Source organism: Canis lupus, chromosome 18, assembly GCF_003254725.2.
Source record: "Canis lupus dingo isolate Sandy chromosome 18, ASM325472v2, whole genome shotgun sequence".
In the NCBI taxonomy this organism is placed as follows: Eukaryota; Metazoa; Chordata; class Mammalia; order Carnivora; family Canidae; genus Canis; species Canis lupus.
The window spans coordinates 17,432,260-17,447,942 of NC_064260.1; the positions used below are offsets into that span (position 1 = coordinate 17,432,260).

A 15,683-nucleotide genomic window follows, 5' to 3' on the forward strand; every position below is an offset into this window, starting at 1 on the left:
GTGAGTGATATAATTTTTTTCAGTTATGAAAATTCTCGGAGGTCACTGTAAATTGGAAGGCCTCTTTGGAAGCCTGAGTAATAGATAAGACCCAGGGTTCGAAAGTGGACTTGAGTAAGTGAAAGACATGGAGAGGATGTTTCAGATGGGTCACTTAGGGAGTGAGCAAAGTGACAAGAATGCAGATCGTGGATTTAGATCAGCGACAGAGCATTGGAGAAAGCAACACGAGAACTTCATGCTCTGCCTCTAGCACGTGACTCCCAAGCTCAGCAAACACCTGGCTGGCATCCCCTGGACACTGGGCTGCGGTGGGTTGAGCAGCCCTAGCGCTCAGTCGGGGCAGAGGACGCTGCTGGAGCATGCCCAGGTGATCTCCCTCGCCCACCCACCCCCACAGGTTTCCTTCATCTACCGCCTCGCCTCCGGTTCACAGGCTGATGGAGAACTAGCTGTCTGAAAACCTGTGATTGTGATTGTGTTGCTAATTAACAGGAGGCAGGGTTAAGGAGGAGGTCGGAGCCGATCTAGGATGATCTCCAGCGTCAGAGTAACACGGGCATGCTCGTTAACCCAGGGAATTAAAGCAGCTCCAAGATAAAATTTTAGATGCTTTGACATAGAATGCGGGGAAGGGGGGATCCCTGGGTGGCGCAGCGGTTTGGCGCCTGCCTGAGACCCAGGATCGAATCCCACGTCAGGCTCCCGGTGCATGGAGCCTGCTTCTCCCTCTGCCTGTGTCTCTGTCTCTGTGTGTGTGTGTCTCTCATGAATAAATAAATAAAATTAAAAAAGAAAAGAAAAATACTCATAAATTTAGCTACTTCTGGGAGATCCTGGTGTTAGAAGCCATCAGATTTTCAAGGAAGCCCCAGAAGTATTTTCCTGCATGAGGAGGAGTTAAAAAGCTTGATTTTGAAAGAAGGGAAATTATCCCAAGTCTCTTCTTGAAAAATAGGGGCGCCTGGCTGGGTCAGTTGGTGGAGCCTGCAACTCTTGATCTCAGGGTAGTGAGTTCGAGCCCCATGTTGGGGTGTGGAGATTACTTTCAAAAAAAAAAAATCTCATTTTGTCTCTAAGGAAGACATGAAAATAATTACCAAACAAAACCCATAAAAACTATTAATTGAAGAAAAGGACTAGAGGGTTACATTAAGGGATTGTTCCCCATTTATGATTTGGATTGCTAGTTGATTTGGGGAGATTTAAAAAAAAAAAAAGCCCTGTGGTACTGGCTCATCTGCAAATTCCTGCCAGGAAAAAAAAGACATCTGCCTTTCATTTCTAAAAAGCCCTCTGGCTTTGGTCCTGCATCTGCTGATTAATCCTCATCTTCTTAGAGGAGAAGAGGCCAACTCAGAAAACCTTGACTCTCCACACCAGGGCTCAACTAGCAAAACTAGAGCATCACTTCATTTGGCTGTCCAACGGATTCCATCTCAGTATCAACTTTTATTTGCAGCCCAGAGAAACACAGTGACCCACTAACCTTGAGCACAGATAGAATAAAATAGAAACCCTTGTGTGTCCATAAACTAGCAAAGCACCATACTAAGCCAAAATGCTCTGAACAGACCATCAGATCCATACAGAGGACCAGTGACTGGAACTCCTGAGACTTCCTGCAAAGGGGACTGCATGTTGTGAGTGCCAGTTCTCCTATTTATAAATTAACTTCCTCTTTCTTTCCCACATCTAGAAAAATGCAGTTCTCTTCTTTGCCCAGCTGAGTAGTTCTCTCAGCCATTTTTAATGGGCTGCATTTTTAATGTAATCACTAAGTATGACTCTAAACTATTTCATAACCAGCACATGCCCTAAGAAAGCCAGGAGGAACATATTTCTCTCCTTTCAACCTTAAGCATTAAACAGTATATCTGCAACCAAACCTATGAAGAACAGCAGCACAGCCTAGTGGCTGGCTCTGTTCCTCAATTTCATCATCTGAGATGTAAACTGAAGGCGCACCCCCCATCTCTGTAGATATGACAGAAATAAAAACACCAGCCTGATGCTCTGTTTCTAAGCAGTAATATTTCTTTGTAGCATTGTAAAATTATGTTTGACAATATTAATTGAACTTGCTATACCTCACCGTTCCAGGAGATATTTTGCATAGGAAAAAACTCTTCTTTTTCTTCTACAACAATCTACTCACTGAAGACTCCACTTCTGGTCACCAATTGTGTGAGTTTCCTCCCCTACATCCATCACTTCTCCAACACCACTTGGGTGTCTTACAATTTAACTCAATTCTGACACTACCTACCAAGAAGCAGCACTGGATCCCAAAAGCTGCCTATAAATTAGAGGTTCCCAAGACCTCCTCCTCGGGTTTGATAATTCACTGGAGTAGCTCACAGAACTCAAGAAAACAGTTTACTTATTATATATTGGTTTATCGTAAAAGGATACAACTAAGGAACCGCCAGATGAAGAGATGGATAGGAGCAGGCATGGGGGAAAGGGCTGTTTCCAAGGGCTCCTCAGGCATAGCACCCTCCCACACCTTCACTGGTCATCCATCTCAGGAGCTATCCAAACTCCTTCAGTAAGAGTTCTTTATGGAGGCTCCATTACGCAAGCAGAATAAATTAAATCATTGGCCACTGGTCACTGAACTCAATCTCTAGCCACTCTCCCTTACCTCTGGAGGTGAGAGGAGGGCAGGCAGTGAAAGTTCCAACCTTCTACAGGGTTGGTTCTTTATGCAACCAGCCCACAGCCTAGGTGCTTTCCAAAAAACCATCTCATTAACATAACTCAGGTGTAACTGAAAGGGGCTTGATATGAATAACAAAAGACATTCTTTTCACCGGTTTGCTCCGGAGCTATTTCAGAAACTGGGAACAAACGCTAAATATAACAAAATATATCCCTATAGCTCTTATCACTTAGGAAATGACCAGGATTTTAGGAACTCTGTCCTAGGAATCACGGATGGAGACCAAATGTCTAGTATTTCTAGTTATATCACAGTATCACCTATGTACAAACTGAACTTTGCAAAATCAATTTCCCACATAACCAATTGACATTATCTGGGACACACAGTTATCAAAGCGACACCCATCACTTTTAAAAATTGTAAGCTATTACATTGTAATTTTGTTGATACTCTGGATCCCCAACCTTTAGATGATGGTGGTTGTCTGTATTGGGAGGGTCAAGGAAAAAAGTTGTTTCTATTTCCTTAAGCAATTAATTATACTCTTGTCCAATTAAAATAGTATTCTTAAGACACTTTTTAAGTGAAGAAGCATAATTAAATAAACAAGTCTCTGAATGGAGAAGAGCCCAGGTGCCCATGATCGTTTTCCCAATTGCTCAGGGGGCACTGAGAGCCCTCCCCATAGATACTTGCAGTAACACGATCGAGTTTGAGTGGACAGAACTGGGAAGGGCATAGAAGTCTTTCTGGTCTTCCCAGTCTCTGAGTCAGTTAATCTAAACAAATGACGAAAAGGTTTCCTTATTTTATAAAAAGAAACTAAGGATGTCTGGGTTAAAAAATACTTTGGTAAAAATACTCCATTTCTCCATTTGTGGTATGCTCATTCACCTATATCTTTATGTTCAAATAGGTTATTGTCTCTATATACTTTTCAATCTTTTTGTGCTTCCTGTGGTTGGACAGTTTTAATAGTTTCTCTTCTCACCATAACATCAAGGGTAATTTTAAGCCTTTAATGAAAATTGCCACCTCCCTGGAGAAAACCATGTTTTATGAAGGGTTAAAATCATTGGTAGGGGATGCCTGGGTGGCTCAGCGGTTGAGCATCTGCCTTTGGCACAGGTCATGATCCTGGGGTCCTGGGATCAAGTCCCACATTGGGCTCCTTGCATGGAGCCTGCTTCTCCCTCTGCCTGTGTCTCGCTGTCTCTCTGGGTCTCTCATGAATAAATAAATAACATCTTTAAAAAATAAAATCATTTGTAGGAAGGTCACTCTTGATAACACTGCTTTTAGGGCAAGGACCTTGTTTCAATATACTATTCAGGTAATTGTTTAAAGCTCTCTGGGAAACAATTTTATAATGTAAGGAAGCCTCTTGCATTTCAGGTGATAAAACTTCTAATTTAACTGGTTTATGCACGTTAAATGACATAGTCCTAGTTAAGTCCTATGTAAAGTACTGCACAGGAGAATTACTTGCAGAGAGAGCCGGAAGAAAATGCTTATCTAGTTTCACTTTGCCCTTCCCTCTCCGGACTCCTTATCACGTTAGTCATCTACCAAGGAGAATGGAAGCAAGTGTGGTGAGAGTAAATAGAGGTCCCTTGGGCCTCGTGGAAAGTCTGGCAGCAAGCACACATTCATTTGAAAGGTAACTTGTGATTCAGGTCATAGGTAGTCAGAGCCAACTCCTGTAGCTGAATAAGCATGTTGAGAACAGTCCTATAACTGGGGCTGGGGGGGGGGGGGAGCAGAGGGTGGCATGTGCCACTGCAAGCAGGTCCATCGCAATATAATTAAGCTGGGACTTGGGGCAGAAGAAGTAGGTCAAAGGCAGCAGCTTCTAGTGAGGGCTATTGTGCAAACAGAAGTGGGGAAACAAACGAGAAAGATCAGAGCCAGGTGTCCTGTGTCCCCCGTGCTGAGTGACCAGGGCTGGGCTGGGGACTGGCCTAACCAAATCTAGTACCATTTCCTCCAAAGCCCAAGGCCCATCCCAGCAGGACCTTTGCTCCCCTGCCTGTCCATCGTATGTGCGTGGACAGGGTTGTGAAGAGATCTACGGCTCGAACTTGCGCTACGTAACCCTTCCTACCAGCATGTAGGCACATGTGGAGCAGAGAGCGATATCCGAAGCAGGTTTGGGGATGGTTAATGGGAAACATCTGTCTGCAGGGCCAGATGCTAAAGATAATTAGGGGAGAGGAGAAAAAAGTGAGGAGATGGCAGGGTGACTATCAAAGAAAAAAACATGAATATAAAAACAACATTTTACACACAGAAATAGAAAAAAGAAAAGTGCAAAAATAAGCTACTTTGTTCTGAAGGAAAGCCAAGTCATATTCTTAGAATAAGCCAATGGGTAAAAAATTAAGAGAACCTTCACATCACTCCTTTACGCTTTTTTTTAAAAAAAGATTTTATTTATTTATTCACGAGAGACACAGAGAGAGAGAGAGAGAGAGAGAGAGAGAGAGAGAGAGAGGCAGAGACACAGGCAGAGGGAGAAGCAGGCTCCATGCAGGGAGCCCGACGTGGGACTCAATCTCCAGACCTGGGATCACACCCTGAGCCAAAGGCAGACGCTCACCTGCTGAGCCACCCAGCTGTCCCAATTTTTAAATGAAAATATACAATGGTGAAAAGGTTATAGTAAAACTGAAACTCATAAAAACCTTGTAAGTTAATCACAACTTTTTTTTTGAATACCAATTTGGCAATAACAATCAAAAGTTTTAAAATTGTCATAGTCTTCGCCCAGTAAAACTCCTGGACATTTAACCTTGGAGGAATAAACCAAATATAGACATTACATAGACATCACATATATCTATGTAAAAATATTCACTGCAACATTATTTTTAATAGCAATTTTTTTAATGCGGGCTGGAGACAGAGTAAATGTCTCGAAACAGAAAAATGATTAATTAGGACACAATAACCCAGCAGAATCTTATGGAGCCATGAGAGGTCATAACTACAAAGTTCACATAGTAGCAGCACGAAAAATGATATAATTGGCAATCTTTACTAAATATCTCTGGATGGTTGTCATTACTAGGTAAAATATTACAAAGGCCAGGAGGAAACGGGGGTGGGTGGGGGAGCTGAAAGTTGATCTGTCAGGAACTGTAGAATTATGGGTGACATTACTTTCTCTTTAAAATTTTCTTCACTGGCTTATTGTGTGTCCATCAAACATATTATGGGTTTGGTAGGGCTAGTGATAAGAGCAGAAACCATACAATGAAAAGATGGAGGCTCTTAAGAACTTTTTCAGCTTTTTTTTTTTTTTTTTTAAGATTTTATTTATTTGAGAGAGAGCAGGAGCAGGAAGGAAAGGAAGAAGCAGGCTCCCTGCTGAGCAAGGAGCTCCATATGGAGCTCAATCCCAGGACCCTGAGATCATGACCTGAGCAGAAGGCAGACGCTTAACCGGCTGAGTCACCCAGGTGCCCTAGAATTTTTTCAGCTATTAATCAAACCTTTCTTTTCCCTTCATCCTCCTCCCTTTGGAGAGCTCCACAGTGGTCTCAGGCTGGGGCCTAGAACCATCACTTGTCAGCCTCCTTGCAGGACGCTTCTTAGGCCTGAAAGCCAGAACTGCTAAACCTACCCCAGTTGGCCCTCTCTCATTGCCCATGCACCACCATGACCTCAGCCTTACGGGTTTCAGCTTTTCCCCAGCTGCCCAGGCCTCACCTGCCCTTCATGGATCCAAAAGCATCAAATGTAAATAAAAGAGCGGCAATGCAGCGAGCTGCCTGCTGCCAAAAGTTGAGATTTCCCACTACACACCAAGCTATAATTAACAGGAGGTGATGCCAAAAACAACAAAGGAGCTTCAAGGAAACTGCTAAAACACTCTCCAGTTTTTAACTACATACACATTCTTTTCTACTCACCCACCCTTTTCTATTCTCCCTATTGTACTAAGAAACTCTTCTGAAACCACCAGATTACAGAAAGACACTAATCGCTACTGCTTAGTGGCAGGAAGGAGGTGTGCAGAAGCTTCACAGAGACCACATACAGAGAGACAACATAGGTCACTTTTGAAAAACAGAAAAGTTGTTCTTAGAACCAGAAGGAAATTAGATAATCCCAGCCCAGGTTACTTAATGGGTTTCAGACTGTGTGTGTATTTGTGCGTGCGTGCGTGCATGTTGAGAGGATACAAATGAAGTAAGAAGCAGCTACCAGGTCCTCTAAGGACAATCTACAAGAACCCCTCCAGTGTGAACTGGTTTGAGGCGGCATGGAAAAGACGAGTTCTGTACGGTTTCGGTTGATCCCCATCATTCTCTATCTTCAGAAAACTTCCCTCTCCAAAGAGTATTCCTTTTTTTTTTTTTTTTCCAAAGAGTATTCCTAAAAAATTGCCATAATATCATCCTCAGTTACTACTCAACCCCCGAGGAAGGATTTTTTAGAGAACTAACCCTGTCCCTTACCCCCCATCCTCCCTTGACCGTTTGCAAGCCCTTTGGGAACCACCATGATACTCGAGGCAGCAGAGCTGGAACTCCAGTCAGGTGTGGAAGCCAGCAAGGAAGCCATATGCACGGTGTGCTTTTGTCCTTCTCTGCAAGGACTTACCTTCATGAAAGGCAATGTGATCTCTTCTGTCACAAGGGTTATTCCAGGAATTTCCTATGGTGGGGGAAAAACACACACACATGACTGCTAAATGTATCAAGCACCACAAGCTTGAGCCTCCAGGAAGTGTTTTCTGCACAGACAGAAGCTGAGGGCAGCTCCCAGTTTGCTAACCTCTACTTTAAATAAACTTTGGGGTTTATAAATAACAGGGAACACAACCCATCTCTTGCGTTGGGAAGGGAAATATTCTTTAAAGTTATGATTACAATAGAGGACAGTGTCTCTGAAGGAAAGGAGAAGCCTATTAGGAATACAGAGCAAATAATATATTATTTACACATTTCCATTTAAAAACAAATGAGGCAAACTACATTTGCACCATCAAATAAGGGATACATGTTCCTTCCTTATTTTATTGCTTCTTCCTCCCTCTTCTTTTTTTGCTTAAATGTATTATGTTATAGTTGGCCCCTGCCTTGCTAGAAGGAACCAAAATTGTCCTTCATTCAGTTATTTTGGAAGTGTACTTCTATATCAGTTGTGTAGACTAGCCTCTCAACTAGTGAAAAAAAAGAAGATATATGAGAAAATAATTCAGAAGGTGTTATGTAGAAATAAAATCTAGTGACATCAGAGAGGGAGAAAAACCATGACAGATGCTTAACTACAGGAAAGAATCTGAGGGCCACTAAAGGGGAGTTTGGTGGGTGGATAGGGTAACTGGCTGATGGGAATTAGGAGGGCACATGATGTAATGAGCTCTGTGTATTATACACAACTGATGAATTACTGAACACTACATCTGAAACTAATGATGTACTATGTGTTGGTTAATTGAATTTAGATTTAAAAAAAGAAAATCTGGTATTTGTTTAGAACTTAAATGTACTAGATTTTTACTGATACACAATGTTCCTGTGGAAAGGAGCACCACAGCAATGGAGAAATAAATTTCCAGAATATTAAAAAAAACTGAGTTGTCCACTGTGATCACAGAAAGCCTGTGTTGAGAATGCATTTTGTGTTTCACTTATCACTACTTGGTAAGAGAAGATAATTCAAAAAAGTATTAAAATTTCACTACAGCTTTAGGTTATAAAGGGCATCTTAAGATAGGTATAACAAGGGACACCCGGGTGGCTCAGTAGTTGTGTGCTTGCCTTTGGCTCAGGGAGTGATCCCAGGTCCCGGGATTGAGTTCTGCATCGGGCTCCCTGCATGGAGCCTGCTTCTCCCTCTGCCTGGGTCTGTGTCTATGTCTCTGCCTCTCTCTCTCTCTCTCTCTGTCTCCTGAATAAATAAACTCATCAAAAAAAAAAAAAAAAGTAACCTACTCCAACCACTTGAAGTTTAGAGCAACATGGTTAACCCTAAAATAAGCTCAGTATAAGTATAACCCTAAAATAAGCTCAGTATATGGTGGTTATAACTGTGGGTTGTTTCTATTACACTCTCACAGGACTTCCTGACATCACTCTCTCTGTCTATAATAGCTCCTCCGCCCCAGTCATGAGAAATGCGAAAGTGAGGAATTGCCTGTCAAGATGAGCCTCTCACAGGACATCCAGTTAACATGTGCTCCATCTTTAAACACAACTCTGGGAACTAGGGGGGTTCCCAGTTCTCACCTCCCAGACACAGACATGGAGGATGATAGGGTTGGGTGGTGAGGGAAGGACACAGAGAAGAGCATTTCCTGACTCCTCGTGGCTTAACCTGCAAACTTCCTGCCACATCACCATAGAGGCTGCATGTATATTCACATGAGTTTTCAAAGCAAAGAGTGAGGGCTCAGAGAAAAACCAGCTCACCTTTCCCTTGTTATTCTACAGTGAGGCAAGAAAACTTCATAACTCATAACAGTTAAAGGCAGAAGGGCTTTTAGGAAAACACTACCCTTGTGCATACCGAACATTCAGAAACAAATCAGACATATCTGACTATTTAGATAGTCTAAATACAAAATGGGCAAGTGTCACAATTTATCCCAGTACGTACTCTCCCATGTCTGTGTTACTAGAATTCAATTTATTTTTCTAAATGCCTTTTTGATACAAACCTCTGCCTTGAGACTAAGCATATAGTTCTAACATTTAAATAGGAAAGAAGAAACCTTTTTCAGGGACAGCTGGTACATGATTTTCACTTTCTGATCCAACAAATATCAGTTTACTATACCACGCTCAAGAGAAAATAAACAATATGTTAGCTCAGCACTCTCAACTGAAAAATAGGAAGGATGGACCAGAAGGAGGAAAAGATTGAGGGCAGTGAATTTGCTTGAGATTACTAACTTTCACTGATCTTGCAGCTCTACCATTATTACAGATTTTCCTTATGAGGCTCGGAAAAGGGGTCAATCTACTTAGTAAATAGAACAGCTTACAATGACAGCAGTGGTCTGGCCATTTCTCATTTATAAAAACCTAAAGAATATTTTAATCTACTCCAGTAGCTAAAAAAAAATTAAAATGCCATTTGAAGATGACTTATTAAATCAGAGGCTTATTTCTGCTTAGCAGTAAGAAGAGTAACACATATTCAGTACTTTCTCCTTTGATTCTTCTATTTTATATAAATACCTTTGGCTAACAGCAAAGATTCACTATTGTTTTGCTGCCAGAAAACTCCAACTCAGATCCTTATCAGTCAACACAAATCAAATCACAGCCATGGGTACTGTGACAGGGATGTCCTACAACTTACCCATGACTGTGAATCAATTTTAGTTACATAAAGAATACAAAGCGTTAACTTACTGTATTCCAAGTGAGCACTGAGGAATACGGCAAAAGTTTATCTATGTTACTTGTCTCTGGATATATGCTCCAATATGAAGAAGCTGGTAGATATTTGAAAGAAAAAAAAAGACATGGTTTAATAAGAAGAATAAGGCAGTAGACACTGCAATTCATCAAAAACAATCAACCCCCCAAAAAGGTTTTATTGCCTTATCCTCCTTTTGAACATATTCAAAAGGCTAACTTTATGGTTCTACCTTATGAAATGTTCAGGTTCTGATCTTTACAATGAGAATAATTTTTAAAAAATTACTTGGCATTTCTGCCTAACCCAAAGTGACATTATACCATTATACACAGAACTAGCCAACACAAGAAGTTTTTATATCTTGCCAGGGGGGAAGAAAATCACTAATAAGGTTAGCGAATCAAGATCATATTGAATCTCATCAGTCTCTGAACTGTCGTAGCTTCTCACAAGACCACGAGAGAATGAAATTTAATTAGCTGCTGACTGAAATAGAGTAGGGGAAAAAAAAGCTTCTAACCAACATTTTGACAGATTGAGGCATTATCAATTTGCTGTTTTCCTTCCCGCAAAAGGGTCAAGGACTCAACTTAATATGCACCATCAGCAACACCTACCAATTATAAATTCCTGAATGAGGTCAAATGAATGGCAGGTGGAGATGTTCTCAGAAATCCACTGAATAATCTTTAAAAAGAAATAAGACGATTCTGTTGGTATTTACATCTGCACCCGGCCCCCACCATCAAAGAAGTACAAAATACACGTGAATCTTTTAAAATTCTGTATCTATTTTGGAACCATCGAAGAATACACTCACTTCTCTTCGAGACACGTAATGCAAGACTGTGGCTTAAGCAGTATTATAAATCGGGTCCATTTTACGTATCTTTTTTCATAAATGCCTTTGGTCGAAATCCAAATAAGCCTTCCACCCCTTGTTTATTTTTGCTAGGGTAGGTCATGTTATATAGCAAAGTACCAATATGAAGAGCTGTGGGATACAGAAGAAAGCCAAACCAAACCAAATCACAGCACAAAGCCTGAAGGCAGCAGGTCTGGGTTTGAATCCAGCTTAGACAACAGTGTGAACACTGTCACACCACTTAACCTTTGTGAACATCACTATGCAGTCCTCCCAAAGGCAAGCTGTAACAATTCTATCTCCACAACCATCCTCACCTGCTGGTGTACCGAAATTCCTTGTTCCCACTATAGAAATGAAGGATACTGCTACCAGTAAGTTGTTTTTATTTCAAAACCTATTCATGCTGGTTGTACTTATCTTCACAATTAGGTAATTTAATAAAATATCATCATAAGGGAGTGAAATATGGATGCAAAAAGAGTGTTGTTTGCTCAATAAAAGTTTAATGCTTTGGAAAGACTCAAAAGCATGTCTAAAACACTAAAAAAACTTCGTGTGAGACAACTGTAAAGATTAGAAAAAATTGCCCAATATATATGGATTATTTTGAAGGGATCTTTAAAAATATGGCTCTCAGGTTAAAAGAAGAAGAAAGTAGTAGGGTTAAGAAAAAAAGGAAGAAGAAACTAACAGGAACTAAGAGACAACACATTACTAGTAGTTTTATGTAAGAAAAATGATTTTGAACTCCAACCAGGTAATACACAAAGGAAGGGTCTTAATCTACGTCAAAAGAGATGTGAATAAATGTACTTTTTTTGTTTTAGGTTAAAATAAAATGTTTAAGGTATCTTTTCTTCAATTACCCAACCACCCATTGGTCCCAATCAATTCTAATGGGGGGGTTTCTCCAACTTCACAGGATAGCTGTAAAATTAAATGACAAAACATGTAAAAGTGCTTCATAAATTAAATCATGCGATATAAATATATTTACAAATATATTTATTAATAAATGAAATAAAATTTATCAATAAAATATTTAATATTTACTTATTACAATGTAATATACATTGTGATGTATATTACAATAAATTAATATTTATAATAAATATATGCCAGTAAATTTTAGTTCTTCTGATACTATACACCAAATATAGACCAGGAAAAATGTAGGTATTTGAGAAGCTATTCAGTATTTACTGAACACTTTCTTGGAATGTTACTGATGTACCTAATGTTTAGCACAGTATGGAAAAGAAGAGTCAGAAGAACAGACATGCTCATAGTCTGAGGTCTGATTGGGGTCCATATAAAAGAATCACAAGAAGAGAATACATTCAAATCAGGACACAAACCATAAACTTCAATTAATTATTACCAAATAAAAGTGACTTCTATTCATTTCAACCACAGATATATACAGTTGGTGTCTATTTGCCAATTTTTAAACTGAAGCTACATCACCACCTTGGCTTCCAGGAACCGGGGGTCTCGGCCACAGGAGAGCACACAGTGCAACACGGCCATCTTCTCACAGTCTAGCTGAGTGTTCCATAGGAACTGTAATAAATAGGACTGGTTGAGGAGTGCCCTATAGAGCTTTCCAGAACACCAATCCAGTACCAGGGACCCTGAGAGTGACTGTAAAGGACTATGAGGTAGCATATCAACCACTTCATTGTTTCCTGGCAAAAAAACAAAAAACAAAAAACAAACAAACAAAAAAACAAAAAAGAGGTCAGCAAATAAAAGAAACCTCTCTCACCCAAACATAAACATGGCCAAGATAAACCCAAATGGACAACGTTCATGAGGGAAAAACTATAGCCATACCTGTCAGAAACAAACTGTGGCAGATCAGGTCTGGATGCTGAATGTTGAGCAGATGAAAGAAATGACCAGGTAAGTAAACAGCCACATAATAGTCTAGAAGAGAGAGCTATAAGTTATCTGCATGTAGCAAGAGCTGCACAGGCAAATGTAAAGCCCAGAATGTCACAGTATCCCTATTTTTCTTTGAACCATTTAAACACAAAAGTTTTAATCAACGTAATAATAAACCATCTGATGTCGGTACATTTCATCTTACTAGCCAGATCTCATTTATTTCTATCTGTGGCTAATTTTCTTCATACGTTTAGCCAGGGTTATCTTAACTGATATCTGTAATTTTGTTTCTAAGTGAAGTGTGGCTTCATACGAACCTACATGGCCTGAGAAAGCAAATTAGAAAAAAAAAATACCAAGCAATATGAATTATTCCTTTTTCTGGTAGGCTGGGAATAGCTTAGAAGGGGATTTCCGTCCTAGTTTCTGCCATTTGGGGGAAGCTCTAAAATTTTGTTTCCTATGTTTGCCCATTCATCAGCATCATCACTATCATCATCATCGTTTCACTTAGAGAACCCTTAAATCAATAATCATCAGAACAATCTCTGCAGTCATTCTAACACATTGTGAGGTACTAGTGTATTTCCTTGCATAGTGAGCTGCCGAGAATTCACACCTTCACGGTCCCCGTATCAGATAATTTTGTACCGAGAACACTTGTACACAGATTGAGACAAGGTGTAAAAATAGATTTCTGGAGAATGGTAAGGTGGAAGTAGCCCTTGCCAATAATGTTTCACACGCAATAGCAGTGAATTTCATATAGATGACACATTTAGATTATAAGTGAGCCAGCTGGACTCTTTTTTCTTAAGAAGCAAAGAAATATATGCTAATCATTTGCATTGAAGGCATTCGGAGGAAAGGAAAGAGGATGTAAAACTCGGATCCATTGGGGCAGCCCCGGTGGCTCAGCGGTTTAGCACCACCTTCAGCCCAGGTTGTGATCCTGGAGACCCGGGATCAAGTCTCACATCAGGCTCCCTGCATGGAGCCTGCTTCTCCCTCTGCCTGTGTCTCTGCCTCTCTCTCTCTCTCTCTCTCTCTCTCTCTCTCAATCTCAATCTCTGTCATGAATAAATAAATAAATATCTAAAAAAAAAAAAAGCCCTCAGATCCATTGACTTAAGTAAGTGTCCTCTTGATCACTGTGGATTAAGTGATGTTAAAATGAATAGCTCAAATGGCTGCGATAATGTTCTTCTTATGGCAACATTTAAGTAGAAAACCATAAATAATGATATAGTAAGGTACAGTCAAAACGGTTGGTATCAAATGACCTAAATTAACTTCTAGCCCTATCATTTAACCAGCTAATTAGGGTGATAACTATGTCCCTGGAAGAGGAGGCATTTGGAAATATAAGAGGGTGTTTCAAGTTGTCACGATCATTGGAGTGGAAGGAGGAGTCCTACTGCTTTTTTTGGTGGAGGTTGTTAAATCCCTCAACGCGCAGGACACTCTCACACAAAAAGTATCATCTCATAAAAAATGTCAACAGTACCTGTGGTAGGCCAAATGATGACCCTCAAAGATGTACATGTGCGAATCTCAGAGCTTGTGAATATGTTACCCGAAGTGATAAAAGACACCTTGGCAGATGGGATCAAGGATCTTGAGATTCGAAGAGTACCATTATCCAAGTGGACCCAAGTAACTCCAATTATGTTTATAGGAGGCAGACAGAGGGAGATTGGGCTACAGAGAAGATCATGTGGGGATGAAAGGGATGGGAGTGATGTGGTCACAAGCAAAGAAACGCTAGTCTCGAGATGCTGGAGGAGGCCAAGGATGAATTCCTCCCCAGAGTCTCCCCAGAAGGAACCATTTCTACCCATACTTTCACTTTAATCCCTCAAAACTCATTTCAGAACTCTGATATCCAGAACCAGAAGACAATGTTTATGTTGCTTTAAGCCCTAAATGTGTCATAATCTGTTATGGCAGCAGTAAGAAACTAACACAGGGCCCCTGACAAGAGACACTCAAAAGAGCCTGGGTACACATCTCAGTCTTTCTGAGCTTCAGTTTCATTATCTGTAAAATGAGGATAACATCACCAGCAGAATTGTAAGGATCAAGATAATTGAAATAACATGCTTAACATATAGTATTCATTTTTAAAACGGTAGCTTTTTATTTACAAACATATCTTATATAGAGGTATTTGGGTTCATGGAAAACTTCCCCCAACTCTATTCTTCAATATTTTTTTAAGATTTATTTATTTATTTATGATAGACAGAGAGAGAGAGAGAGAGAGAGGCAGAGACACAGGAGGAGGGAGAAGCAGGCTCCATGCCGGGAGCCCGATGTGGGACTTGATCCTGGACCCCAGGATCATGCTCTGAGCCGAAGGCAGCACTCAACTGCTGAGCCACCCAGGCGCCCCTATGCTTTTATATTTTAATTAATATAAGTCCCTTTTAATAGGGTGACAATTCAGGACAACTGCATATAATTCATAAGAAAAAAACTACATCACTCAAAAAGCAATACTGTTGTCATAAAAATTACCTCTGGAATAGTTTTAATCTTGGATATAATTTTGTGCCGAGAAGATGAAATGCTTTTAAGAAGGAAAGATAACTTATGTAAGAACCTATTTTTACAAAGCTCTAGTATTTCTGCTGGCTCCACAGTCCGAAGACCATAGATTAAATCATGCCTGCCCTTTTCTAGAGTCATTCTCAAGGGGAAAAAAAGGAAGGCTACCTTTGACCTCACGAAATGCTGGAGTTTTTTTAGTGGAAAGTTTCCCACATCACTCTTGAGATGGGATGTTGATGTAGCATTCTCTGATAAGAATCAAGTCTCAGACCCAGGAAACCTTATATTTATCTCTCTTACCACAGGAAGCAGTAGAATCAGGCC

General features: G+C 40.3%; 1 protein-coding gene across 15 annotated transcripts in view; it reads right to left on the reverse strand.

Moving 5' to 3' along the window:
* LOC112661310 (gamma-secretase activating protein) overlaps positions 1-15,683 on the reverse strand; it is an 83,393-nt gene that overhangs the window by 22,748 nt on the left and 44,962 nt on the right. For all 15 annotated transcript variants that reach the window (XR_007403595.1, XR_007403594.1, XR_007403593.1 and 12 more), the window contains 5 exons: positions 12,753-12,845; positions 12,387-12,604; positions 10,666-10,735; positions 10,039-10,121; positions 7,277-7,330 (listed from right to left, as the gene is read on the reverse strand). Coding sequence is in view for 9 of the 15 variants with exons in the window: in XM_025449297.3 (XP_025305082.1) it covers positions 7,277-7,330; positions 10,039-10,121; positions 10,666-10,735; positions 12,387-12,604; positions 12,753-12,845 (518 nt within the window). In the remaining 6 variants the exon portion in view is untranslated. The remainder of the gene's footprint in view (positions 1-7,276; positions 7,331-10,038; positions 10,122-10,665; positions 10,736-12,386; positions 12,605-12,752; positions 12,846-15,683) is intronic.